At 36.9% G+C, this 27636-nt stretch overlaps 1 protein-coding gene across 7 annotated transcripts in view; it reads left to right on the plus strand.

The window, feature by feature from the left end:
- Positions 1-27636, plus strand: part of LOC121431393 (phosphatase and actin regulator 2-like) — a 58910-nt gene that overhangs the window by 25696 nt on the left and 5578 nt on the right. For all 7 annotated transcript variants that reach the window (XM_041628951.1, XM_041628956.1, XM_041628952.1 and 4 more), the window contains 3 exons: positions 21638-21889; positions 25518-25608; positions 26587-26711. In XM_041628951.1, the coding sequence (XP_041484885.1) occupies positions 21638-21889; positions 25518-25608; positions 26587-26711 (468 nt within the window). The remainder of the gene's footprint in view (positions 1-21637; positions 21890-25517; positions 25609-26586; positions 26712-27636) is intronic.

The raw sequence follows: 27636 nt of genomic DNA on the forward strand, positions 1-27636 counted from the left end.
ATCTCCATAGCATTAGTGATTGCAATATTCAAATGCTCATAACTTTCTCATTATTTGTCTGATTTTTCTCAAACTTTCTTATTTTTATTTTTCTTATTTTCTTTTTATCTTATTATTCTTATTTTTTTATTTTTCTGTTTCTACACAAGCCTATTTGTTCCAAAGGTTTTCATTCCTCTTTAATAATAATCACCCAAGAATATGTTCCATTTGCACATAAAATTAGGTGTTTCTTCACAAACAGCTGTATGAAACACGTTCCTTTGTCCCGTAGCACAAATGTTAGCGATTAATCGTATGCTTGATTTTCACAATTAATTGATAGTCAATGCAGTAAATCCTAATAGAAAACTGATCAACGATGATTGCTATAAAGCTTTGTGTTATGGGCCCCTTTTTGAGATAACCAAAATTTTGGGAGTAAACTTTCTATAATTACATGTATAATAAAAAAAATTGACAAATAATAAACTGATTATGCATGTTTGTCCACCAAGAATTGTTATAGTTTGGAGTTTGAATGTTGCTGATGGAAATATGGGAATCTAATTTAGCACAAGAAATGGTCGCCATTGATCTGTGAAGTCATGCACGACTTATTCTGACAGCTTTATGAATCGTCTCCTTTGAATATAAAGCCCTTGATAGAGGATTTTAAAGGCCAGCTAAATTTGACTGACAGATCTTAAAGCATGATTTACCTGTACATGTAGGGTATACAGTGATAATTTACTGAAAATACCATGTAATCTTGGTGTTTCGCACTATAGTATGGAATAAAGTGTAATGCATTGTTTGTCCAATTTCGCTTCTCTGAATTTCCATCTTTTCAACTTTCCACTTGAGTTGGATTCCTCTTGACAGTAAAGTCATAGATCTATGCGCAAGTCAACCTAATCTGTACATGTATACAGTATGTATATGAAAATAGTATCAACAGATACTGTAGACATCAAGATGATCTAGAACAATATTCAACACACTGTCTTTCTTTCTTACATGAATATTTTCAGTGGAAAATCTATTATTTTGCCTTTCTAGAAATAAAGTGAAATAAAACTTGGTAAGAAATCTTCTCTTTTTTATTCAAATGAGAGCTGCATTTTGAGAGAAGATGCACTGTTCGTTGAAGTCAAATTCATTGAAAAAAAAATTGCTTCCTGATTGAATTATTTCATCGATAGTGTGTTCTTGATGTGTTTATGAAGATCATTGCTCGGTTATTCTCCTCTGTGGTTCCCCAATGTTACATCATTTTTGTTATGATACATTCATGTACATATGTAAATAACTTCACACTCAGAAACAGGGAAGTGGGAGAGGCTGATTTCTAGATTTCTACTGCAATTTATTTCAATATTATATGTTAAGAAAAATGCTCACCCTTATTCTGTTTGCATAGAAGATATCCTCGTAACGGATGCTATTTGGAGCTATTTTATACTTGTGGCTCGAGTAGAAATTATTCAAAGCTTTGCGGGTTGACTGCTTGTCCTTGATGTGTGTAGATCTAGAGTTTTTCATTCATTTCCATAATTGTTGACTTCCATAAAACTATTCATGGTGACGATGATGCAGTGTTTGGTAGGCTTCATCAGCATGCCCTTGTTGGAATGCAGAATAGAATTTCAGCTGGAATTGGAAAGCTTTTAGGAATTAACATTTTTATAACAACCATTTCTTTAAATTGGAATGGATGGAAAATACACCCTCATTGGTTCTTGCCATGTGTTGATGAGTCCCCTGCCCTTCCTTCTTGTCTGCCCCTCTTCATCCTCAGCACCATCCTTCATTATCATCTCCTCCACCTCCAACTTGTTGATCTTCCCATCATTCTTCATCTCCTTCTTTGTCTCTTCCAACTTACAACTATTTGTCCTCTATCTCCTTTTCTCTATCTCCATCATCATCTCCACCTCCACCTTGTTATTCTTCCCTCCTCCTCTTCCCATCCTTCATCATCTCCTTCTTTGTCTCTTCCAAGTTCCAAATCTTCGTTGTCCTCCTCCATTTTCATCTGACAGTTGCCACCTCCTTCATCATTATCATTTCCTCCACCTCTAATGTGTTGCTCTTCCTTCCTCCTCTTCCCATCCTTCTTCATCTCCTTCTTTGTATCTTCCATCTTCCAACTCTTTGTAGTCTTCCTCCTCCTCCTTCATCTTCATCTGACGGTCTCCACCTTCTTTATCATCATCATTTTCTCCACCTCCAACTTGTTGCTCTTCCTTCCTTCCTCATCCCATCCTTCATCATCTCCTCCTTTGTATCTTCCAAGTTCCAACTATTCATCCCCTTCCTCCTCCTTTTCCATCTTCATCTGACCACCATCATCATTTTTCTCTTTCACCTCCAACTTGTTCTTCCTTCCTCTTCCAATCCTTCTTCATTCCCTTCCTTGTCTCTTCCTCCTCCTTCTCGATCTTCATCTGATGGTCTCCACCTCCATCATCATCATAACATCATCATTTTCTCAATCTCCAACTTGTTGCTCTTCCTCCTCTTCTCATCTTCTTCTTCGTTTCTTCCAACTTCCAACTTTTTGTCCTCTTCCTTCTCCTGCTTCTCCATTTTCATCTGATGGTCTCCTTCACCTCCAACTTGTTGCTCTTCCTTCCTTTTCCCATCCTTCTTCATCTCCTTCTTTGTGCCTTCCAACTCTTTGTCCTCTTCCTTCTCCTTGTTTCTCCATCTTCATCTGATGGTCTCCTTCACCTTCAACTCGTTGCTCTTCCTTTTTCCATTTCCCATCCTTCATCTCCTTCTTTGTGCCTTCCAACTCTTTGTCCTCTTCCTTCTCCTTGTTTCTCCATCTTCATCTGATGGTCTCCTTCACCTCCAACTCGTTGCTCTTCCTTCACTAGTTGCTCTACCTTCTTCCTCTTCCCATCCTTCTTCATCTCTTTCTTTGTAACTTCCAACTCTTTGTCCTCTTCCTTCTCCTTGATTCTCCATCTTCATCTGATGGTCTCCTCCACCTCCAACTTGTTGCTCTTCGTCCTCTTCCCATCCTTCTTCATCTCCTCCTTTGTATCTTCCAACTCTTTGTCCTCTTCCTCCTTTTTTTTCTCCATCTTCATCTAATGGTCTCCTTCACTATCATCTTCTCTACCTCCATATTACTGCTCTACCTTCCTCCTCTTCTCTTCTTCATCTTCATCTTTTCTTTTCAATATATTCTTCTCTCATCATTCTCCATCCCCTCTTGATCTCCCACACACCTCTTCCTTCGCATCCTTCTTCAGTTCATTCTTTCAATTAGAGAAATAGGTAGTGTTTCATGAATGAAATGACCAGTAATTTTCACTTTAAAAAATCTATCTAAGCCAATCAAATTCAAGGATTTCAGTAGCTTATAACACAACCTTTGACTATTTGTTTCATGAAATGCACCCCAGAACGTAACAGGTGTGCATAATACAACTCTGAGAGATATCACAGTTCATCCAATATCATTCTTCTGTTCCTGAATTTATAGTAATTTATCCTAAGTAATGTTTAATCAGTATGTTTTCCTTCAAGGGGCGGCACTCTCTTTTTGTATACTTTGAGATGTTCAAGTTCAAAATGAGAATGTGAACAGCTTGGATGTGCTGTCTGTCTATTTTCACCAAGCAGTTCCTACACGTACAGTGTATTTGTCTGCAATGTGTACATGTAGGACTATGGGTCTATTCTGTGGGGTTGGTTTGTGGTTTCTCCATGGTGTTTTGCTGCTTTCGAAATTTGGAATAAATAACATATTCCTGTTCATACCTGAGCCTGTTTCATAAAGCTTAGCGACTTATCGTAGGACTGATTTCTATTATCGATCATGTATAAGAGTCTATGGAATCAATTGTAGAAATTACCCTTAAAGGTATTGTTTAACTTTGTGAGCAGCCAATTTAAAAAATTCTCAAACCAAGATAAAACATGTGTACAAGTGCATGTATTAGAACTAATAAACCCTGCAAACGACCATTATTGAGAATGAAAAGCTAACACTACAAGGCAAACCCCGATTTCGGAAATAGGCGTCTTCTAAGACGCCTAACTAGTACACATAAGTGTATGGGATGAAATTAAGATGGTGTTTCCGGTCACTTTATATTTCAATTTTTGAAGCACTAAATAATTATTTTTTAACGCAATTTTTTCTGGGCTTCATTTTTGTAACATCACAGACACAGGTGACAAGTGTGACCTTCTAGCTCAGATTTTTTTAAAAGTCAAACCAATGTTAACCAATCACTTTAAGATCAATAATTAATATGCTTTATGTTACAGGCTTATTGAGGTTTTAGCCAGCATATGCCACTGACATGCTTTTTATAGCAAGTAATTTTTCTTTCTCTATTAAAAATGAAAATCCTTATTTTATTGTTCGAAATGGAATCTGAAATTAGAAAAACTCTGAATGTTCATTTTGCCCAATTGGTTGTGGGCCTGGCAGCCACTGTTTCTCCATCTCTTGTGATCGTTGACTGCCAAATAGTGTAGCAGCATCTCTCAGCCTTGAATGTCTTTTGGTCTGATACAGCAGAGGCTTGAACTCCCGACCTCCCGGTTGTGAGACGGACGCTCTACCAACTGAGCCAACATGCAAGTGTTCTTGTCATGCCTGTGTGTTTGTATTTGTTGGCAAGAATCACCTCTTTTGTGAACTTGTAAAACACAAACTAATTTCTTGACGATTAAAAAACAATTCTTGATATTGAAAGAAAAGATAGCATTAAAGGAGAAAATTTATGTTGGCAAATACTGGCTAAACTTCTGAGCATGACAGCCTCTTACTGCATTTTTAGGCTGTCCTAAACAATAATGTACTCCGTACTGTACACACTTCAGTAAAATAATTACCGAAAAGGATGCAGGAAAATATGCAATCGCACACATATAAAAGTGCAGTACAATAATTAGCAAAAGAACATCTCCCCTGAATTGAAATACTTTGCATTGAAACGAGGTAAAGCGAATCTCTGTCTCCCCTGTAAACTGGTTCAGAAGAGACAACATGAACTACTAGGACTTGTGTGCTTACACAGAAATTTTCATTTAAAACAAGGTGGAGAGGAGATACTGTACATGTAGATGCCACATATGCAGAAACATCCAACATGTTAGGGATGAAACGAAGGCTTAGGCGGCCTGTAAATGACATTAGTGTGTTTAATATGGGGAATGCTATTGGGAAATAAGGGTGACATTGACAAATGCAGTTTGTATTATAAAAGAGGGTGGCTTGTTCAGCTTCCAGGCGATTCCGGAGAGCCATGGTTAAGCCATACACTTGTGTGTAATGTCTACTCCAGGGGCCCCGTCCTACTAAGAGTTACATGATCCAATTAATCGCAACTCTATGGAAATCCATCAGTGCCATAATTTGCAAAATGTCCTTTGTATTTACACAAAGGAGAACACACCAAATTGTCAAGAAATCAATGAATTCATGGATATAATGTACATACTGTACATTCATGTCTAGAAAATCTTTTGAACAAACATGCATTTTTTTAAGTTTGACTTTGCTGGCTTTCCATAGTTGCGATTGATCAGATCAGTCACGACTGGTGGACGAACTGATGCCTGTCTGCTGGTAGACTGTATTTTAGTAGAGGAATTGGCAATAGGACATATTGGCATTAGACGAAGTGGAAATAACTGTTTGAGTATACTATGTGCATGCAGGAGTCACGTGCCAACAATCTAGACTATAGTCCCATAGGCAATCAATGGTGAATTGGTGAAGTAGGTCCAATATGTGATCAATTACTTAAATTTGTCACAGACTACAAAATTGATCGCAAATTTTGCAATTGAATCATTGCTCAGAGTACAGCATAGAGTACCCCTGCAATACTAGTCAAGCCAAGTTGACTCACTCTTGAATTACAAGAGCAAATTCATGTACATTATTGCTCGTATTCTGAAGTCTTGTTAAACTTTAATAGGCCAGGGTCTACATGTAACTCTGTGCTTAAATTATGGGTAGCCAAAATGTCACTAATATTGTATGTTTCATATATGTTCACTGTCTTTTTTTAAATCTTGCTGCAATGGTGAAGAAATTTGTATTCAGTTATTCCCAGACCATTATAAATGATCTGAGCAAATAAGGATAGAGGGGATATCTTCTTGATCTGATTGACAGATGAACTCTGTACATTTTAGCAGAGCTGCCAAGTAGTACGGATTTTCAGTATTTAGTACTGAAAAATGAGAAGAATACTGATGGTTTCATGCAAAATACTGATTTTCAGCTTTAAAAATACTGAAATGTTCTTGTTCAGGTTGGCAGCTCTGTTTTAGATATTTGCGCTGCCATTGGCTTTCCATAGTTAAACCACACTTCTGACCAGAGTGTAAACAAAGTTTTGAGTTTAGAATATGGTCCTATATATGTTTTGGGGGTGATCAGACTGTTATGGATGCACCACAGTGTGAACACACAGATGACAATATTATGTTTCTGTGTTTATGGGATGCAAATAGGAAAGGACCCTTCCCCTTCTTTTGTGTTCAGCTATGCTTGTTGATATTCCGTATGTCAATCAGTGCTTTGATACAGGATAGAGAAATTAAACCTCAGTGTGACCTGTTTGGAATGCTCTATGGAGGCTATATCACATGTGTCCCTATAGTCAGTTCTAGTTTATACTCTCCTTATTTCTATGTCTCCTTTTCGGCAACCATGTTTGTGTACACTCTGCACACTGATATAAAATGTATACACATTAAATGATTGATTTATTAATTTACTTCTGTCTCTATTAATTAATGAATTAATTTACATGTATGCATTCTATTTATTGTTTACTTATCTATTTATGTATTTGTAGTTTTGATTATTTGTTTATATGTTCATTTTTTTTTTATTTTTAGATGTATTTATTTAGCTTTAATACCTAAGGTAACCCTGTCATTGAATTCATATTCATTATTTTATTTCATAATGAATATGAAAGAGGCAATGGACACGCAATGAATAAATCACATTTAAAGTTCAAAATTTGAGCATTTTTAGTTGAAATCGAAGACATTGATAGATTTGATACCCTTCATACAAAAAGTGATAAATGGAACCTTGCCCATACAACTGAGAGAACAGTGACCCCTAAACCAGTGCACGCGTGGCCCGCGCCCGGTCACGGATGTTTAATATATTTTATCCCCCCCCCCCCCACCCCGGGCTTGGGTGATCTTGTGCAACCCCAGCGTTGCTCATGAATGCAACACACAACAGAGAATCATGTCATCTGAATGTATGTTTGCAGCGTTCTCGCCAGAAAAAAATTCACCCATGTCGGGGACTTGTGCTGCCACTCCTGGGGGGTGGGTGCGGGAGGGGGGGTTCACCCCTCGAGCGCGGAAGCGACGGCCTTTTCATCTAATAGAGACGCTAAGGAAGCCCCATTGTGGCGTATTTTTAAGCCCACACAAATGCACAGATCTATACTTGCCGTTCAGTCCAAAGAAAGAGAAGTGCAGCTTTCCAGCTTATGAATTGTAAATATTTTCGAGAAAAGGGAAATCACGAAATGCATTCAACTTTGGAACAAAACAGCGTTCATGATTGAGGGTCATGTGATATGTAATGGAGTTGGTCAATAGAGTCGAGACGCATCATCCAACTTAATTCGCTGAGCTAGCTGAGCGCATGCGTGTGGCTTTCGTGCACATACACAAATGCAAGATATATCACGGATACTTCCTAGTGATTAACGACTGTGTGTTCCAACACCAAACAACGTAATGGCGTGTAGATCGACATGTAAGTTTTGTGTGAGTCTGTGATCTGACGTTTCACCATGGAGCATAGCCGGTGTGATGTGCGGGGCAAACGGGGGAATAGGCAACGGAACGACCGTACCATGCCGTCATATGCCCGCAATAGCAGCCACGAGCTACATGTAGCTGGACGTCTTGCCACTTTCCTAGCCGTAGTAGGCCTGTAAGTGGTCTTAAGTTGGTGGGACTTCGGCGCAACCCAATAAATGAAGTTGATATCACTAAGATGAGTTCATGGAGTGTATTATTTTTTTCTGACTATTTCCATTTAATTTTTCCATGCATGTCGCTGAAATTTTACGCATGGTTCCACTTGGTCTCCATTTCCGCATGCATGGTGTTTGAACCATGCGTATTATACACTGGCGAGAACGCTGTATGTTTGTGAATATTAAACTGACTAGGCCTACTTGACCTCTGATGAAAATGTGTAGTACATGTAAGTGCTTTTAAAGAAACCTTTTCATACATTCCCTCAGTATAAATGCCCTGATCTCTACATGTTTTTTTAGTTTTAGCTACTTCAATGCACTGTAGGAAAGCTTAGCATTCATGGCAGCACAAACAGATCGATGTATCAAAATCAATAATTGTAAAAATTCAATACATTATCTCATCGATTCAACCCCCTTTTTTTAATTTTTGACCTTATCTGACATTTCAAATGAGGCATATCACCAATAACCAAACATGGCTCCCTCATAGAAGCTTCAAGCTTGCTGATAACTAGTACACGAACTAGGCCTACATATTACAAGTAGCTCTTGTCTACCTCTTGAACATTTTTTTTTACAAGTATGTACTGTTTGCTAGTTTTTAATTGCTTAATAATCAATTATTAGAAAGTCAGCCACCAGCTTGGCATTACCAAATTTCCAGCATAAATTTCTGTAAAGGATGTTCAGAAGTAGAAGTCTGTAGGTGCGTGCTGTTTATAGAACACAATCGTTGTATTGGTTATTCCCGAGTAATGTTTATAAACTGCCATCGCTTTATTGATTTAGCATTGATTATGTCATCTCAATTGCCATGAGCCATTAAACTAATAAAGACATTGAGGATGATAAGGTCATTTTTCAAAGGTCTGACCGCTTCAGGTTGGGTTGCCATGATAGTCTACAATGGTTATCATCCAGAAAAACTTTATCTGGAGAGTATTTTATTATGGATAAACAAAAGTATATTTGCAGTAAACACTTTTTTCACAAGAAAGTTTGTAAAACCAAGATTGATTGTCACTTGATCATCATGGATCCAGACCTTGTACAGTGACATCAACTGATCTTTGTGAAATCATGAAATTTGAGTTGAAAACAAAAAATATTTTGTACAAACTTCAAGCAAAATTGTAGGGTCTTTTTCAAAGCAATAATATTTCACTGTCCCAATTGTGCTTATCTGTGTTGGCGACCTACATACATGTACAAATATTTTTTTTTTGAACCCGCACTAATTTGTCAAGTTCTCAGCAATTACACAATTCCTTTCAGAATCCTTTGGCACATATTTTTTTTTATTCATGAGAGCGGACACTTTTTAATTGGATTGGTCATTTTATTGGATTTTGTTTGAAGTTCACAGTTTGAAATCGTTACCACAACTGGCATTTATCTTTTTTCGACTGACCATTAATTTTCTTTGATTTAGATTGGTGGAGGAGCTCAGTTCCTAGTCTGCAGGCACAGATTCTGATTGAAACTTTGATCAACAAGTGTGTCTCCACGCAAAGACTAGCACATACAAAAATATGCTGGCCTGAGCGAGAGGGCCTTCAGTACACAAGGCATGAGTAGGCTGCAATTCAGACCCTTTACTCGAGTGAAGGGTTTGCACGGCGGACTACACAGTTCCTATGGCGCTCAGCAATTCTTTATTCCCTTCCACCTCATTTAGTTGGGTTTAGATTTTAAATTGTAAAATCAAGCATTGAATGTGAACACTATGGGCCATAGCTCTATGATGGGCCCATGTGAAGTCAATCAACAACTGATTTTTAAAGTCTAAAAAAAACCCTGCAAAAATAGATTTTATTGGCAGTGCCCTTGATCAGATACATGTAAAGTAGTTGTGGGAAAATACAGAATTTCTTGGTAATTTGATAAAACATGACAGAGATTCATTAATTCAGAATATAAGCTTACTAAAATTGATAAATAAATGTTTTGGCGGAGACCTTGATAAAGGCATTTGGGCAAAGTGCAGTGTACTACATGTAGTTTAATGAAGCCCAAAACATGCATCATTATTAAATCCATCAATATCATTACCCAAGGCTAATTCAATATTGCATGATATGATGTCATACAAGTTCATGCATGCATTGGAAAGTTATTAAAAAAAATTATTCTGTGTTTAGTCTTTAATATAGTGGAATTGAGAGTAGTACATCGAGCACTACATGTAATTGAATTTTTCGATCCATGTACATGTATACATGGAATCATGTTTAAAATTAGTAGTACTCCAACCTCAAAAAATATGAGATATCAAAATAATAAAATAAAGTAATATTCAACTAACTGCTTTTTAAGATAAAAGGACATCTCAGGCCTAAAATTATGATAACTGAATATATTAAACAGATTAAAAAGATGAATAAACATGATTTCAAAATTATACAAATTGGGTTAATAGTGACATCATAGTATCGCTCATTTCTTATTCTTGATTATATGCATCTACATGTAAAGAATGCGAACCTTTTTTCCATCAATTTTTCATGAGATCTTTTCTGATTTTTCTGTTTGATGCATAATTGTTATCAGTCTGAGATGTCCTTTTAATCAAAATCTGATAGAAAACAAAGTTTTTCACCGTCGGACATTATTCATTTCATTCTGTCAGTCGTCACTGGGTTACGTGTGAACAGGGATGAACTCTCCATCAACAGGAGGGGTTCTAACTTTACAAAGCGTGCATGCCAAAAGTATGATGGCATGGCGGGGTCTGGCCTGTGATATATCCGTCGTACATGATAAGAGATGATACAGTCCTACAGGAGGCAAATAACAATTAGGGATCGCATCTGTAATGTCATCATACATAGTACAGATGTAGCATTGAAAAGCATCTGTGCATTCGTTACTTGACATGTACTTCAACTTGGTCTTGAGTAACCATACGGATTGAGATTTGGATAAGAGCATGAATGCTGCCTAGTTTGTGGTGATTTACTGTTGTTAGGAAGACTGCGGTTCATACTCAGGGAGGATTTGAGCAAGTTTTTACATTGTTTTCGTATTGAAGGCATCTTAAAATCATCTTTTATTGCAAGATATTGCTTTTGAGAGAGGATGACCGATTTTATATGAGGAGGCCTAAGCTGCTGGATGCTTGTTTTCTATTGCTGTTTAGGCATTCATTTTGAGGAGCCACGTTGAAACGTCTCTGTGCCTTGTCTGGAGAAGCGTTCAGTCATTCCTAATATTGAAGGAGAAAGAAATTTGTTAATCTATCTGGTTTTTATATTTATGCAAGAAGTATCCTCCATATTTATGCTTTTCATGCATGTATTTCATTTAGTTACCAACTAACAGAAGGTAGGGCCCTGTCGTTGATGCAAGAATCATTTATGTTGTCTTAAGATGCTCAAATACATCATAGAAAAGACGACAGGGGAATGCAGAAAAGCTATCAGATCCATAGCACTTTAACATAGTGTGATTCCTGCAGATAGACATGGTGGAGAATTTTGAAGTGCCAGTGCAAGAAAGTTAAAGGGGTGATCTTATACATATTTGAAATTTGACAACAATATTAATTTGTAGGTCTTTGTGAGGGCTCTGTTTGCATTTTCTACCAGTTTTAACACAAACAAAATATATTTCATTCTTTCCCTACAAATGGCAAGGATTACATGTACTTGTTGCAGTGCCTTTCTCATGTTTTTCTTTGCTACCTACCTACCTATTACCCGTTTCCCCCCCCCCCTTCCCAATCTCTTTGAGCATAGAGTTTATAGATATACTGCACAATGTACTAGTGGGTGTTTTCATAAAGCTGATTGTAAGTTAAGAGCTACTTTAAGAATGACTGCTGATCCTTTCTTGTGGTAAATGGTATATCGCTGGCGATGGTTTAGCACGTAGGAAAGGTTCACCAGTCGCTCTTATCTTATGAACAGCTCTATGAAACGGCCCCCAGGTACAGGTGTACATAAAATTACAGATATACAGTTGGCTGCATACTGTTTTTCACCCATGATATATTTTTTCCCAGCCCGCAGAATGCAATGCTCAATGAAATATTTCTTGCTTTGATGAACAGGATTGACCAGGGGGCGAACTTGGTGCTTTGCATGGACGTGAACACCTACATGTATCAGCAAAGGAATAATAATAATATAGGGTATTAATATTGTGCACATATCCACCTTGTTAGGTGCTCCAGGCGCTCCTATATTACCCGGCTAAGCTAGGCGTTCATAGCGCACACAGCTTTTTAAGGAATTACTTCCTACCGGTACCCATTTACCTCACCTGGGTTGAGTGCAGCACATTGTGGATCAGTTTCTTGCTGAAGGAAATTACGCCATGGCTGGGATTCGAACCCACGACCCTCTGTTTCAAAGTCTGAAGACTAATCCACTGGGCCACAATGAAGCCTTTCATAAAATAAAAAATAGTGCTTTCAGATATTTCCTTCGATTCTGAATGATCTATTTCCGAAGATTGGTCATTCATTATGCAAGCGGTGTTGAGGATTGACATTTAGGATGCAGACCGCTTCTTACACTGTGGTATTTTTACTCACACATTTTCCGAATCAATACTGTACATGCCAGTACATGTAGTGTAGGCAGCCTGCATGTGATCCCCCCCACGCCTATTTTCAATCTCCCTGTCAACATTTATTTACAAACAAAAAATCTCATTCGCATATTCCAAAACATACTGTAGTAAATTCAGGATATATTTCTCTTTTTTAAAGCTTTTTGCTACTTTTTGCCTCATAGAATTGTGTAAAAGAAGCCTACTTGTTCAAAGAAGGACCTTTTACATGTAGATTAAAGAAAAATCAGTGCACAGCTTTTAGTGCCAAATATCCTCAAAAATTTCTCAGAGATTCAATTGGTAAGAAATATTGAGTACCGTAGTCTCTATCAGTCTCCTGTGAGATTATAATGTTATGAATTTCCAATATTGAATCAATCCAAAGCTTTAGACAGGTTTTACACATAGCAAATTTGTGATGCCGTAAAAATAAATTTTCCCTGACAAAAGTAATTCAAAATCAACCTTTCCATAACGGAAGCACGACTCTGTGTATTCCAAGAAGACTTCGTCATACACCTTAAATTGACCTTGCCTATAAAGCCGTACTGCGTTATGAACCGTGACCTGGACCAGTTAATTCAAAGCTTAGCGATCAATCGTACAGGGCTAACTCTAGGATCAATCACTCGCAATTTTCAGTGGAATCCATCATAGACATCAGCCTATCGATCAATCGCTATTGCCTTGTGTAACTTGGGCCCTGCTGTGCTGTATCATCCTGTGTGTTTAACGGCAGGTCATGTCTCACCAGTGGTCCTTTCTCCCTGCTGGGGCGAATAGAATCTGGTTTCATCTTCCCCATCTTGGCTTTCATCAAGTAGCATACCAGACTGCTAGTGTCACAACATGGAGTTGTTTGATGGATGACGCAGGTTGAACTGATTTTTAGCTCACATGTTGCTTTGATAGTCGGGTGGAGGTGATGTGGCGGTACACTGTATTGGTTCAGTGGTTAATTGAATCTCAATCTTACTTAGATTCTGAGGCTCATATTTTGAACTTGGGTCTAATTCAAACACTGGTCTAAAGATGTGGTACAGGGTGCTACATAAGCACTTGCCAGATTGCCCGGGGCAAGTAAAGGTTAGATTCGGGCAAGTGTTTTGAAATAAAGACCAAAACTACTTGCCCAAATTTGGCAAGCGATATTCTCACAGTAGAATGACCAAAATTAGGTTGATATGATATTGACCCTAATTTTGGTCATGGCAGGCAAGATACATGTACGTGTAAAATCACTTTGGAAAAAGAAATGCAATAACAAGGTACTGTAGATCAGTTTATGTCGAAAGAGAGAAAAGGTCAATGGTTTAGTAACCGCAAAGCTTTTGCCTCTTTTGAAGAGGTAAAACTATTTTTCAAGGATTTCTTCAGGCAATTGAAATAGATTTTTGGGCAAATATTTTCACTATTTAAAAATGTACTTGCCCGACTGGGCAAGTGCTTTTAAAAAGTTATGTAGCTCCCTGTGGTACAGTCTACTATAGATAGGTAGCCAAATAATACTGTTCTCAAAACCCTACATGTACGTGTACATGTACCTTGATCTATTTCATAATTTTGTTTATTTATATGCCAAGGTAGACTTTTTTTACAGCTTCAAACTATCTAGTCTGTAAATCAGTTTCTTCTTCCAGACTTCTCAAAAAAGGGAGAGAAAGAGAGAGACAAAAAATGGCTAGTTTTTTAGTTACAGGAGAGGGCTTGTACTCTGTAATTTGCAATCTCCATTACTCAACAACAACAACAACATCAAAGCAGTAGTGTTTCACTGGATAAAATTATCCTGGCTTGCATCATCAAGGCGTTGGCAAGGCGTCAATCCACAATTGCCACTCTCCACCCAGGTGTTAAATAGGCACCCGGTAGGATGCGAAAGCCTATACATGTACATGTAGTATGCCTAACGATTGAGTCTTGGAACTCTTGTTAGAATGCTCCCCAGGGAGTGGAGAAGGTGCATACTTTGTATGCGGGCATGCAAGGATCCGATGACCAGGTAATAATATATCTGTAAAGCGCTTTTAATATAGACGTTGTTCCGATACTAGCGCTATATAAAAGCGGAATATTATTATCGTGTGAAATGTGTACATTCTATATACTGTCTCTAATACTCTGCAGCAGTTTCAAATCTGTAATGGCTTTTTTTGGTGCGGTGTGAATGATCTTGTTTAGAGGTTACTCATCATGCATGTGTAATGATTGCATTTCCTTGAAAATACACCTTCACGGATATCCAGCCGTGGATTATTGAGATTAAAGTGACTTTAATTGTGGCTTTGTCCCATTGTAAACAGTGCACAAACATGTTTTGATGAAGTATGGTTATTTTTTAATTTTTGAATACCACTTCCACTATGAAAGAGTAATTTGACAAAATACAAAAAATAATGATGATAGAATTAATAATACAAGGTGAGTTTCTAATGAACAGAGATGTACATGTATAGTGTAACTTTTCCTAGTGTATACCCTTTTTACACAGGCTAAAATTTCCTTAACCCCGTACTATGTGGGGCTAAATTGCCATTTAGCCCCACCTATAGTACGGGGTTAAGCTTAGCCCACTTTCTTTTTACACAGCATTTTTGCAAAGTGGGCTAACCCCACCTTTAGTACGGGATTATTTGGCCCTGCAAAAAGTAGGGTTATCCCAGCAATTGCGGTGCTAAGAGCGATAGTACGGGGTTAAGATCGCTAGTGTAAAACGAAAGTGGGCTAAGCTTAACCCTGTACTATAGGTGGGGCTAAATGGCAATTTAGCCCCACCTATAGTACGGGGTTAAGGAATATAAGCGTGAGTAAAAAGGGTACGAGTGAAGTACTTGTACTACGAATGATCGACAAAAACCACTAGTCTGGGGTTAGCGAGTTTCGTGTGTGAAAAGCAAGCATTCCTTATCTGGGGTTAGCAATAACAATTTGGCATGTGTGAAAAGGAAAAAAAATAGTACGGGGTTAAGGATAGTACGGGGTTAGCGATAGTCCGGGGCTAAGAAAGTCTTGTGTAAAAAGGGTACTAGTGTATACGAAAGCTGGAGATGAAATCGAGTCATAACCTGACTCGATGCGATAAACGATTGAAGGTTAGTCTTCAGGCTTTTGTCTCATTTCAGTGCTGGAGAACTTCCCATTTTAATGCTCTCGAAGGCCTTGAATACTGTATATTGCTCAGTTTAATAATATGCGGTGCTGTATTATGTCCCGAGCCCGTCTTACTAAGAGTTGCGATTGATCTGATCAATCGCAAGTATGGATGGCCAGCAACGTCAACATGTAATATGCATGTTTGTTCAAAATATTTTCGAGGTATGATGTATTCATGCATTAATTGTTTTCTTAAAAATTCACTGTGCTTCTCTTTGTTTACTTTACTAAGGACATTTTGCAAATTTCCTGTAGAAAAATTCATGGCACTGATGGATTTCCACAGAATACGATTGTTGATTGGATCAATCGTAACTCTTTGTAAGACAGGCGCAAGGCTTCTGCTTTAATAAGGCACAGTATAAAGTAAAATCGACTGACATTCCTGGATGGCTGACACATATGTAACCATTCAGAAAAAAGGAGACAATTATGCACAAGTACTACATGTAGAATTGTGGTTGTACATCCCTGTACGTCTTTATTCTGGTGACTCACCATTACTTACCAATGCATCTCATGCCTCCTTAAGTCAGACCGCTTTAATAAGCATTTCATGTATTTTGATTTTGGATGACTTCAACTGTCTTTAAAGGGTCCCCTATGTGATTCTTATACATTAGTTTTCTAACAATACCATTCAGAGTTTGTTTTTCATCATTCTTCACTTTTATCTGTAAGAATATTATGTAAACTTGAAATACCTTCACTGGCATTTGCTTCTTTTATAGAATAATGGGTGTATCTTTAATATTTTGCCTTTTTTGTAGATATTTGGTGATAATTACGGAGATTGCTTGTCAATTCAATATGTCAAGCCTTTGGTAAATAGCAGAGATGCCAAGTTAAAATGCAGTATGAGTAGGTTTTATGCAAGGAAAAACATGATGTTAACATAAGAAAGGTGGAAATCTCTCCCCAAAGGTAGGGGGACCAGGGGCTGTAAAATTTGACAAGCAAAAAAAAAAGATGTTATCACCCCAAATGTCAGGTCATTTCACCCTTTAATGATAAATTTGAAAAGGAAAAAAAAGTTAACACCCAAAAAGCAAGGTCATCTCGTCCATAATACATGTTTTATTTCGATTTTGATTAATGTAATTTCTTTCCATCATAAAAGACAAAAAATTGAGCCCCCCCCTACTATTTTGGGTAGGGGTGGGGGAGACGTCCCCCCTGGGATTTCCGCAGATGGTTAGGATGGCTATCATGATCAGGTGCTTGATGCATTCAAGGAATTTCTTCCAACGGGGTTTCCAATACCGTAACTTCACCTGCATGAATCGTGGCAAATACAGATGAACACCTTGCCAATGGACATGAGTGTTTGGATTTGTCACTGCGAACTTTTGGTTCAAGGTCTGGAAACATATTTCTACTGAGTCACAGCACAACAATAGTTTGCCTGAAATTGATTCACATTACTAAAACTAAAAGTACATGATTTGAAGTGAGGATAAGTGACTGGGCATTGCTCTTCCCCCCCCCCCCTCCTGGTTTGACATCCCTTGCCGTGATACGTGTTTGTCATTTTCATCTCGGACGGTATCTGATTTTTCATTTGTAGTGAGAATTTTTCCCAGCATGTTAGCTTCACTTTCCCTTGTTTCTCGTGATTTTTCTTCATTCTTTGAAAGACATTGATTATAGATTCCATTTCGATGTGATTTGTCCCTTTGCACTGAGTGAGTTCAGTTAGTCTCAGAACTGATGTACGAGCCACGAACTGCTCAGTAGTACTGGATGGATAATTGGACATATAACTGTGAAGATAAACTGTTCTGTCATTAATTACACATCGCCCGCAGGAATCTGATCCTTTCGTCACAGTATTGTTAATTGGAAACTGCAGTATGTGTTAAACGTTCATATGGAAACCCAATATATTACCAGCCAAAGAATTTAAAGGGAAGTTCACCATGACAAAAAAAAAATGAAAAAAAGCGGAAAAATGATAAAAAAATATTGCTGAAGGTTTTAGAAAAATCCATCAAAGCATTTATACAAATTTTTAGAATTTTAATTATTTGATTTCTACATTTCTAGCATTCCTACATAGTGAATGGTAAACAATCAATGGAATATCATTTTCTCAGAAAATTCAAAATTATGGTTTTAATGTACCTTTTCTAAAAATATCAGACAAATCATTTCACACCCGATCATGAAAAGAAAACAAAAGTATTAAGTCATCAGGAACCATTAAAAAATTATATTCATAGCATTTTGGGGAAGCTGCTTGTTTATGATGTCTCTAATCCAAAACGTAAAATTCTAATAACTTTCTCAATCTTTTACCGGTAATGGATTTATCTCAAACATTCACAAATATTTTGGTATTATTTCTTCTTTTATTTTTACAACAAACTTTTCTTTGGGGTGAACTTCCCCTTTAAATGTTCATGTACATACATGTATATCAGCTTGGTACTGTTTATACATGTTTGGAATATTCAATACACTTGACAGTGAACCTGGTCTATCGATGCACATACATAGAGCCTGGAACTGCTCAGTAGTTATCATTGAACATAAACTGTGAAAGACAAACTATTCTGCTTTATAAGAAAACTGAGCTCAGTCATCGGTGATTGTGGTTGAGAATTGGAAGGCCGTCATGTCTTGGTGGGATAAACTACGAACTGTCGTGGCGTACCCTGGCAAGTTGGTTCAGGATTCTAAGAAGTGGATGTGGAAAGGTAACACGGAAAAGAGAGATATAAAAGTGCATGTGTTCGTGGAAGGTCTACTTGTGTCATTGCTTGGCTGTTGAAATCCCTGTACAGTGTACCTCAAAATAAAATAAGAAAACAGAAAATGTTGAGGACAGCTGGGAAAAAGCTTATTTTAAAAAATATAGCAATGGTGGAAACACCATAGGCCGGTTTTCTAAAGTCGGTTTAAAGTGATTGGTTAACATTTGTTTGACTTTAAAAAAATCTGAGCTTGAAGGTCACACTTGTCACCTGTGATTGTGATATGTTACAAAAATGAAGCCCAGAAAAAATTGCGTTCGAAAAATAATTATTTAGTGCTTCAAAAATTGATATATAAAGTGACCGGGAACACCATCTTAATTTCATCCAATACAATTCTGTGTACTTTTTATGTGTCTATAAGACACCTATTTACAAAATCAGGGTTTGCCTTGTAGTTTTAGCTTTTCATTCTCAATAATGGTTGTTTTCAGGGTTTATTAGTTCTAAAACATGCACTTGTACACATGTTTCATCTTGGTTTGAGAATATTTTAAATTGGCTGCTCACAAAGTTAAACAATACCTTTAACTTAAACTCAGGTTTAAAGTTGTGGCTTAAGTATGGATAGCCAATTGTTACATAAATCACTAACAGTAGAGATATAATATTTCACCTCATTTTGGCTCTCAAACCATTCATTATTGTGTAGGAAGTATGAATCAGATGATAGTCTGCATCATCAATGAATTGGGAAAGAGCACAGTCAACATAAGAAACATACAACTTAATACAAATTTTGATACTTTTGGCTTCCCATAGTTTTAGCACAGAGTAAGACCACGATCTAAGTTAGACCCGAATTCAGAATATGGGGCATATTGTCTGAAAACAGCCTCTTCCAGTAGAACTCTGTAGGCAAGACAATCTTGCAACATTATGTTATGCTAAAATCAGCTTTTTATGATCTGTCCTCAACAAAATCTTTAACTTGAAATACATCTGTACTTCTGTAAGGCCCTACACGGTTTTAAACGCCATCGGCAATATGTAGTTTTTCATTCACATTTTATTACCGGTAGGACATTCTGACGTTACTCTGGTGATTGAAATCGATTTACTCTCCATTCATAGGATGGATTTATGTTTGGTGACTTTGAAGCACAGTATAGATATTCAAGTTGCCTTCCCCAGCTTCAAAACCTATTGTTGATCAAGTTTACAAAAAAAAATTATTCTTGAAAAACCTTGCCCACCAAAGTGCTAGTACGTTGAAGTGTACATGCAAATATATATTTACATTGTCAAAATGTGGATGTATGTTCTCCCCATTCACAAATCAAGCATACTTTGGTTTATTTGGTGTAATAACAAACCAATGTAATACTTGTAAGTAATCAAGTCTGCAGTACAGCTATTAAAGTAACGGTTATGTCAAGGTAACTTTCGATTTTTGTATGAACATACTTTTGCCCTCCCCAGATATTCTTAGAATATGACCAATTGACCATACCTTTAAAACCCATACCTAGAAACTAAGCATAAGGTTTCACAAACTTTGTTTGATACCTCTCTGCATCCAGAGTTCCACTTCCATTCTTAATTAATGCTTTGAAGGATCCCATGGACAATTGAGTACTTAATTCATAATAATCTTTTTTCTTCAATGACCAGCACTTTTCACTTGACCTTTACTTATATCCATTTACAGGCCATTTTATTGTCTCACCTGCGAAGCAAAGTGAGACTATAGGCGCCGCTTTTCCGACGGCGACGGCGGCGGCGGCGTCAACATCAAATCTTAACCTGAGGTTAAGTTTTTGAAATGACATCATAACTTAGAAAGTATATGGACCTAGTTAATAAAACTTGGCCATAAGGTTAATCAAGTATTACTGAACATCCTATTAGAGTTTCATGTCACATGACCAAGGTCAAAGGTCATTTAGGGTCAACGAACTTAGACCATGTTGGAGGAATCAACATCGAAATCTTAACCTGAGGTTAAGTTTTTGAAATGTCATCATAACTTAGAAAATATATGGACCTAGTTCATGAAACTTGGACATAAGCTTAATCAAGTATCAATGAACATCCTGCATGAGTTTCACGTCACATGACCAAGGTCAAAGGTCATTTAGGGTCAATGAACTTTGGACGAATTGGGGATATCTGTTGAATTCCCATCATAACTTTGAAAGTTTATGGATCTGATTCATGAAACTTGGACATAATAGTAATCAAGCATCACTGAACATTTTGTGCAAGTTTCAGGTCACATGATCAAGGTCAAAGGTCATTTAGGGTCAATGAACTTTGGCCGAATTGGGGATATCTGTTGAATTCCCATCATAACTTTGAAAGTTTATGGATCTGATTCATGAAACTTGGACATAATAGTAATCAAGCATCACTGAACATTTTGTGCAAGTTTCAGGTCTCATGATTAAGGTCAAAGGTCATTTAGGGTCAATGAACTTTGGCCGAATCGGGGGTATCTGTTGAATTACCATCATAACTTTGAAAGTTTATTGGTCTAGTTCGTTAAACTTGGACATTAGAGTAACCAAGTATCACTGAACATCCTGTGCGTGTTTCAGGTCACATGTCCAAGGTCAAAGGTCAATGAACTTTAGCCGAATTGGGTGTATCTGTTGAATTACCATCATAACTTTGAAAGTTTATGGATCTGATTCATGAAACTTGTACATAAGAGTAATCAAGTATCACTGAACATCCTGTTCCAGTTTCAGGTCACATGATCAAGGTCAAAGGTCATGTAAGGTCAATGAACTTTGGCCATGTTGGGGTTTTTTGTTGAATAACCATCATATCTCTGTAAGTTTATTGGTCTAGTTCATAAAAAGAGGACATAAGAGTAACCATGTATCACTGAACATCTTGTGCAAGTTAGAGTAGTATGCAAAGTCAGCACTGCTGCTATATTGAACCGCGTGATGCAGGTGAGACGGCCAGAGGCATTCCACTTGTTTCATTTGTTTGTTTTATTTTTTCAACATGCAAAACAAATATTCACATTGACAAAAAATAGTGTTACGTTTGCAGGTAATAAGAAGGAACTTTAATAGAAGCAATAAAATATGCTACAAGTGCAGTCCCTTTAACATTATGATGGGCATTATTTGCTGTCCAGAGTAAAACATTTTAAAATCATTATTGTGTTTAGAGATTTACCCTACTTAACTTTCATTTTCTCTGTGATTTTTGTCTTGTTAATACATGTAGACGGAGGTGGTGACGATGCATCCAATCCCGGTGTCACTCAGGCTGAAATTAACAACGACGTAGCGCCAGACCCAACCAAGACCGGTGGCCAACCTGTCGCCACGGTAACCGCATCTGGTGATGGAGACACCGGAGCCGCTGGTACCCCTTCCAAGTTCAAAGGTGCTATGGTGTTACCCGGTGTGCATCCAAAAGGAAAGAGTTCACCATCGTTACCAACAAAGAAAGGCAAACCAATGTTTAAAACGCCAGGTAATTTTTCACATGGGGCTTTTAAAATAATGATTAAAATACCTTGGGGAACCACTGGCTGCCCTTTCAAATGGTAAAAAATCGTAATTTGAATGATGATTCCAGTGAAAAATGAGTTTATTGATGAATTTTTAGCATGTGTGAAACCAAACTAGAATCACAATTTTGAATGCTAATCACAATCACAAATTCAAATTCTACTCCGGAGGTGAATTCTAGTTAAGTTTCACTCAAATTACGGTACAAATTTTACGTGTGAAAGGTGTGGCCTCCAAAACATCTTTTGGGGGGCGGAGCTTACATGTCCATGTCCTTTCAAGCACTATGGTAGATAAATAATACAATTGTCATGCACTCATCGTATCGATGCAGTGCTTTGATTGACAAGTCACCAAGGACCCATACCGCCTTCTCTTGGGAATTCAAATCCAATTCACATTTTTCGAGTGAGCTTGTGAAAGGTCCGATAATTCTATAGACGAATTGCAATCATCAATACAATGATGATTCAAGATTCACGTATGAAAATTAGCCGATCTCCTAGCAGGCCCTGCAAAATCTCAATGTCATTTACCCTTTTCCATTTTGATACGTCAACCACCTGAAAAGAAGGCAAAAATCTGAACCGTATTTGGGTGTGACTCGGCGGGGATCAAATCCATGTTTTCCCATTCACAAGTTGGATGCTCAACCACTGAGCTACCTAACCAATCTTATGATATTGAAATGAATTCAAACACAATCAAAGATCCAACAAGAATCACCAAATGTTCAAGTGTTTCTATGCATCAGCGAAAAAATACACAGGGGTGGTGGCGAATTCGCCCCGGAAATGCCTAAAGTCACTTCGAAATCACCCAAAATCATGCTTTTGGGGGCGACATTAAGATTTTTTTCATGAAGATCTGCGTTTTCAAAGAACTTCAGGAAAAGTTAGGGTATGTGGGCCTTTATTACATGGCCGGGTACAGGTTATTGTACTGGAATAGATGGAGTAGAAATTAGATATTGAATTCAGTTATATCCAAGTTCAACTCACAGTCACACCCACATCCAAGATTCTAAGCATGAAAAAAATAACTTTAAAAATCATACAATATTATGCAATAAGTAATAATTCATTAATAAGTGAACAGGTATTCCTCAAAATAAAAAAATGTAGCATTTGAAAAGAGCCCCCGAAACGCAAAAAGTAGCCCCCGAAAAAAATAAAATAAATTTTTTCCTGCTATGCATAAATGGAAAATAGGTGCCAAATCTACACCATTGCTTTTGCACATGGCTAGGATTTGAGATGTCTCGTCCTTTACTTGCCGTACAATATCTGCCCTTGTGGTTGGACGGGCCTAATCACAACTGGCAGGCCATAGATATTCATTTGAGCCAACCCATTGCTCAATTTTTAAATTTGATATTGCTGATTGACAGAAATGAATGAATATGACTGACAATCTTAACACTGATTCTCGGGAGGGTACCTACTGATCTTACGTTTTCCAAATTGGAAAGATATATTACCACTATGGAACTATATTTTTACTGGCGGAAGAATTAGGGTCATTTTACTCTCTCAAGTGATAAATTTAGTCCCGTCAGGTGTAGTCTTCATAAATGCTGATTCATTTTTAAAATGAGCCGGTCGAGGTACCCTTTTCTGGTCAGATATGGAATGTCAGACATTCATCCTATCCACTGGTAGTAAACATTCAACCCTCAAATTTCCTCCTTATTTTTTATGAATTCTTTTGAAGTGCCACTTTAACACACGAGTCTATGGGAAATGAATTAGGCCTGTGAGCCCTTGTGTATGAACTAGTGACATTGACCTGTTGAGAGTGAAGGTGACTATCATAATTTCAGAATGTAAATTTTATCAATGCTGATCCGTTCATCTGTGCTCATCTCTCAATTATAAAGGTACCTACAGAAAGATTAATTATTTCAGTGTGATGTTTGTTTAAAATCTAAAACATGGATTTCCCAAATTTTTTTAATAAACCTAAATCGATTTGGACTCAGCAAGATTAATTTTGACAAGGCAAATTATTTTCAGATATGTTTGGAAATTCAGAAACCGCACTATTACAGTAGGTAGGTGTATGCACAAATGAATCACTGTTGGAAACCATGGTTAATTTTAGATTGTGTAACTTTCTGAATATGGGTTATTAATCAAGTTGAGATGAAAGAGACAGTCTTAAAACTACTTTGCTTTTCTTTAATAACAAAAGTCAGTCGAGCAACATTAATAAACATTTTAGTTCAGACAAGGATACAGCACAAAAGATGCTAATTCTGTCACTCTCAGTTTTGGTTATTGAGCAAGTTTTGATGTTAGTATTCACTTTCACCCTTTTATTTTCGTAAAATATAATTTTCTTCCTGGTTCTGTATGAAAATGTACAATACATTTTATTTGATTTCACATAATATGATTTTGAGCCTGGGGTACCCCTTTAAAGGAAACCAAAACCCAAGAAGAGAAGCAATCTCATTGTAAAATGAGAACAATCTAAAAAAGTTTCATCAAAATCAGATGTGAAATACATGTAAGCAATGTATGGAAGTTTGAAAGCTCTTATTGTACTTTCTATGGGGATCCTCAAATTGGCAAACGTGCTTCAAAATGGCTGATTTTGTGGATGACTCTCCATTTGTTTTGTACACAAATTTTCAGATTTTCCTCATTATCTTTCAAATTGCCTCTTGTCTCCTGAGCACAACATATGTCATGGGAAAATATAATTCACATCACATATCATACAGTATGTCAAGGTCAGGAGGAGATGTGAAATATGTAAAACAGGGGAAAATCTGAAAATTTGTGTACAAAAACAAATGGAGAGTTGTCCACGAAATCAGCCATTTTGAAGCACGTTTGCCAATTTGAGGATCCCCATAGAAAGTACAAGACTTGTTACATCCATAACTTGCTTATTTTATAACTGATTTTGATGAAACTTTTTTTTAGATTTTTCGTCTCATTTTACTATAAGATTGCTTCTCTTTTGGGGTTTTGGTTTCCTTTAAAGAGCAGCATTACTGGAGATTTTGAGGGGCACATGACGCACCCCTCCTGTACCCCATTCATGTTTTAAGCACGGATTCATTGGACTTTATACGAGGGATGCGTGACCGATGGGAGGGAAGTATTCTCTTTCCAGGGATGCCCATGTGATCATGTCATCCCAAGACGGAAGTTCCAAATTGAAGACTTCCATAAACCTGGTGAAAAAAAGCACCAAATGAAAAATAGAATGTGCTTGCCAAGAGGGATCCAATTTGGGGGGCAAATAACCACTTTCACTTTAATCTCCTGTAATAGGCAGCTGTTTGAGTGATCAATAATTGCAGTTAGAAAGTTATTTTTGCTTTATAGGGTCATACATTTTTGATTTTCTGTGATGTTAAATGGAGCAACGATCAAGAATCAAGAAAAATCAAATAATTATTGACCTAGACATGCGCTGCAGTTAGTTGATATACATGTATTACATGGGGGTGTTTAATACTTCACCTTCACTCATTTTCTATTTTTACCATTGTGATTATATCCCATTGATTTCAAGCTACACCTTTTAATAATGCTAATTTGAAGAATCTGGTATATATCTGTCCTTTTCTGCAGATTTTAAAGCCAAAGGAACACCGCCTGCTGTACGAGGCAAAGGAGCTAAAAACTCACCAGCCGTCGCTCCAAAGAAGCTCAACTTTGACACGTAAATTTAATCTCAAATATTAATAAGCATTTATTCTTAATTGTAACTTATGAATTCCATTTGTAATGGTTGTATTATAAATAATATATAACATTAACCAAACATATTAAACTGATTATAGTATTAGAATATGCCAATTGTTGTCATAGGGCGATTCCATGCTCGAAAAATTGGCCATTTTCACATCACTTTTCAACCCGCTGTCCAAACAAACAGGGAACTTCAATTTGTTTGGTTGTAATATTAAAGTACTACAGTCATAAAAGAAATGACAACCAACCAAAATGTGTTTTCCATTGATGAAGTAGGGGTGAAAATGTTGCGTTTCGTACATTTCTGAGTCCTGTACGACACACAACACGTTCACCTTTGATTCACCTGTACTCGAGTATTTTTTGTTGGTTGTCAGTTTTACACACTGCAACCCGCTTGAACTTTATCATTGACAAAAAAAAAGGTTGCGCAAGCATTTGGTTATAAAGAGACTGTAAATTGTCAAAATATCCCATACGACACGTATGGAATCGCCCCATAATGAAATCATGCAAGCCTACTTATGAATTGTCATGTAACAAAGAATATGTATGCACACGTAGGTTTGATTTATGCAATAATTAGAGGAGCCCAATTCTGACATTTGACCAAATGTTATATTCTCTGAGTGCTCTAAAACTATTGAAACGAAATGGAACTACTTTTTTTAATTAAATATCGGAGGTCTGTATGGCATTGCCTTATTAACCTGAAGCATTCTGCTCATAAATGAATTAGTTCTTAAAGTGTTCACTTCAAAGACTGTATTACAATTCAGACATTTGAAAGAAAGAAAAAATCTTTTGGATGCAAGAAATAGGTGATATTGATATGTCATAATTGTCAGAAAAAAATAACCAGTCCTCCAATAATCTATTTGTGTTTTGTATTTTCTACATTATATTGTTAATTTTGTTTTTCATTATTTTTTTTAATATTGTACAGAGGAGCAGAAAGCATTCCTTCCCAGTGTAATGGTGACATATCACATGATAGTAGCTCAACTAGCGACTATGATAATAACGCCAGGCAGGATGATGATGATAGTGATATCGAGGAGGAGTACTGCAGTAAGTAATCCCATAACGGGCAAATCAACCCAACAAATAGTGAGAAAAATCAAACACAAAGCGCAACATTGAAAATTCTGTTGGAGTTTTGAAATTTTTAAGTTTCTCTTTTGTGCAGATCCTGGTTGGTATGCAAATAAGGGAGCCAATTCGATTTTCAGTTCAATTGATTTATTCAACCATCATCAGATACAATACAATTGCACAAATACATACCATACTCACTATTTCTTTGTATTTTATTATGAAAAGTGAAATATGAAATATTTGCGACTTGCAACCTACTCAATTCAATGAAGATGTTTCCCTTTTTATTCTATCCTTCATATAACAAATAACAAAAAAGTAATAGTGAGAATGTCATGACTCTCTCTCTCATTTGCATATCAACCATATCATCCATATAACTGTTATTGTGAAAAGAAGCAAAAGCTTAATTTGGTCACAACTTTCTTATTTTTCATCTGGTTTTAATGATATTCTCTCCATCAGGCTTGTTTGAGTTTTTTTCTTTCTACTACTCAAATTCACTTTTTGTTGTGTGCTTGCCCTTTAAAACCACATTGTAAGCCAAAACAAGATAAATTGGTAGAATAAATTTTTAAAAAATAACTGTTTCCAAATCATACATGTATATTACTTCGATCAGTTGGTTGTTTAATGATTCTTTTTCAATTCATGTACATTTTGCAGTTTGGCTCACTTCTCCGCCTACATGTAATGCTTGATGATATTATTATGAAAGATTTGCAACCTATTATCGAGACTTGCAATCAATTTTGATTATTTGTTACACCCAATAATTATCCACCATGCAACTTGCATGTTAATAGTGTAATACAGGGTCTTGTCTTACAAAGAGTTACGATTGATCCAATCAATCGTAACTCTATGGAAATCCATCAGTGTCATAACTTTTTCTACA

The sequence above is a fragment of the Lytechinus variegatus genome, chromosome 17 (genome assembly GCF_018143015.1).
Source record: "Lytechinus variegatus isolate NC3 chromosome 17, Lvar_3.0, whole genome shotgun sequence".
Lineage (NCBI taxonomy): Eukaryota > Metazoa > Echinodermata > Echinoidea > Temnopleuroida > Toxopneustidae > Lytechinus > Lytechinus variegatus.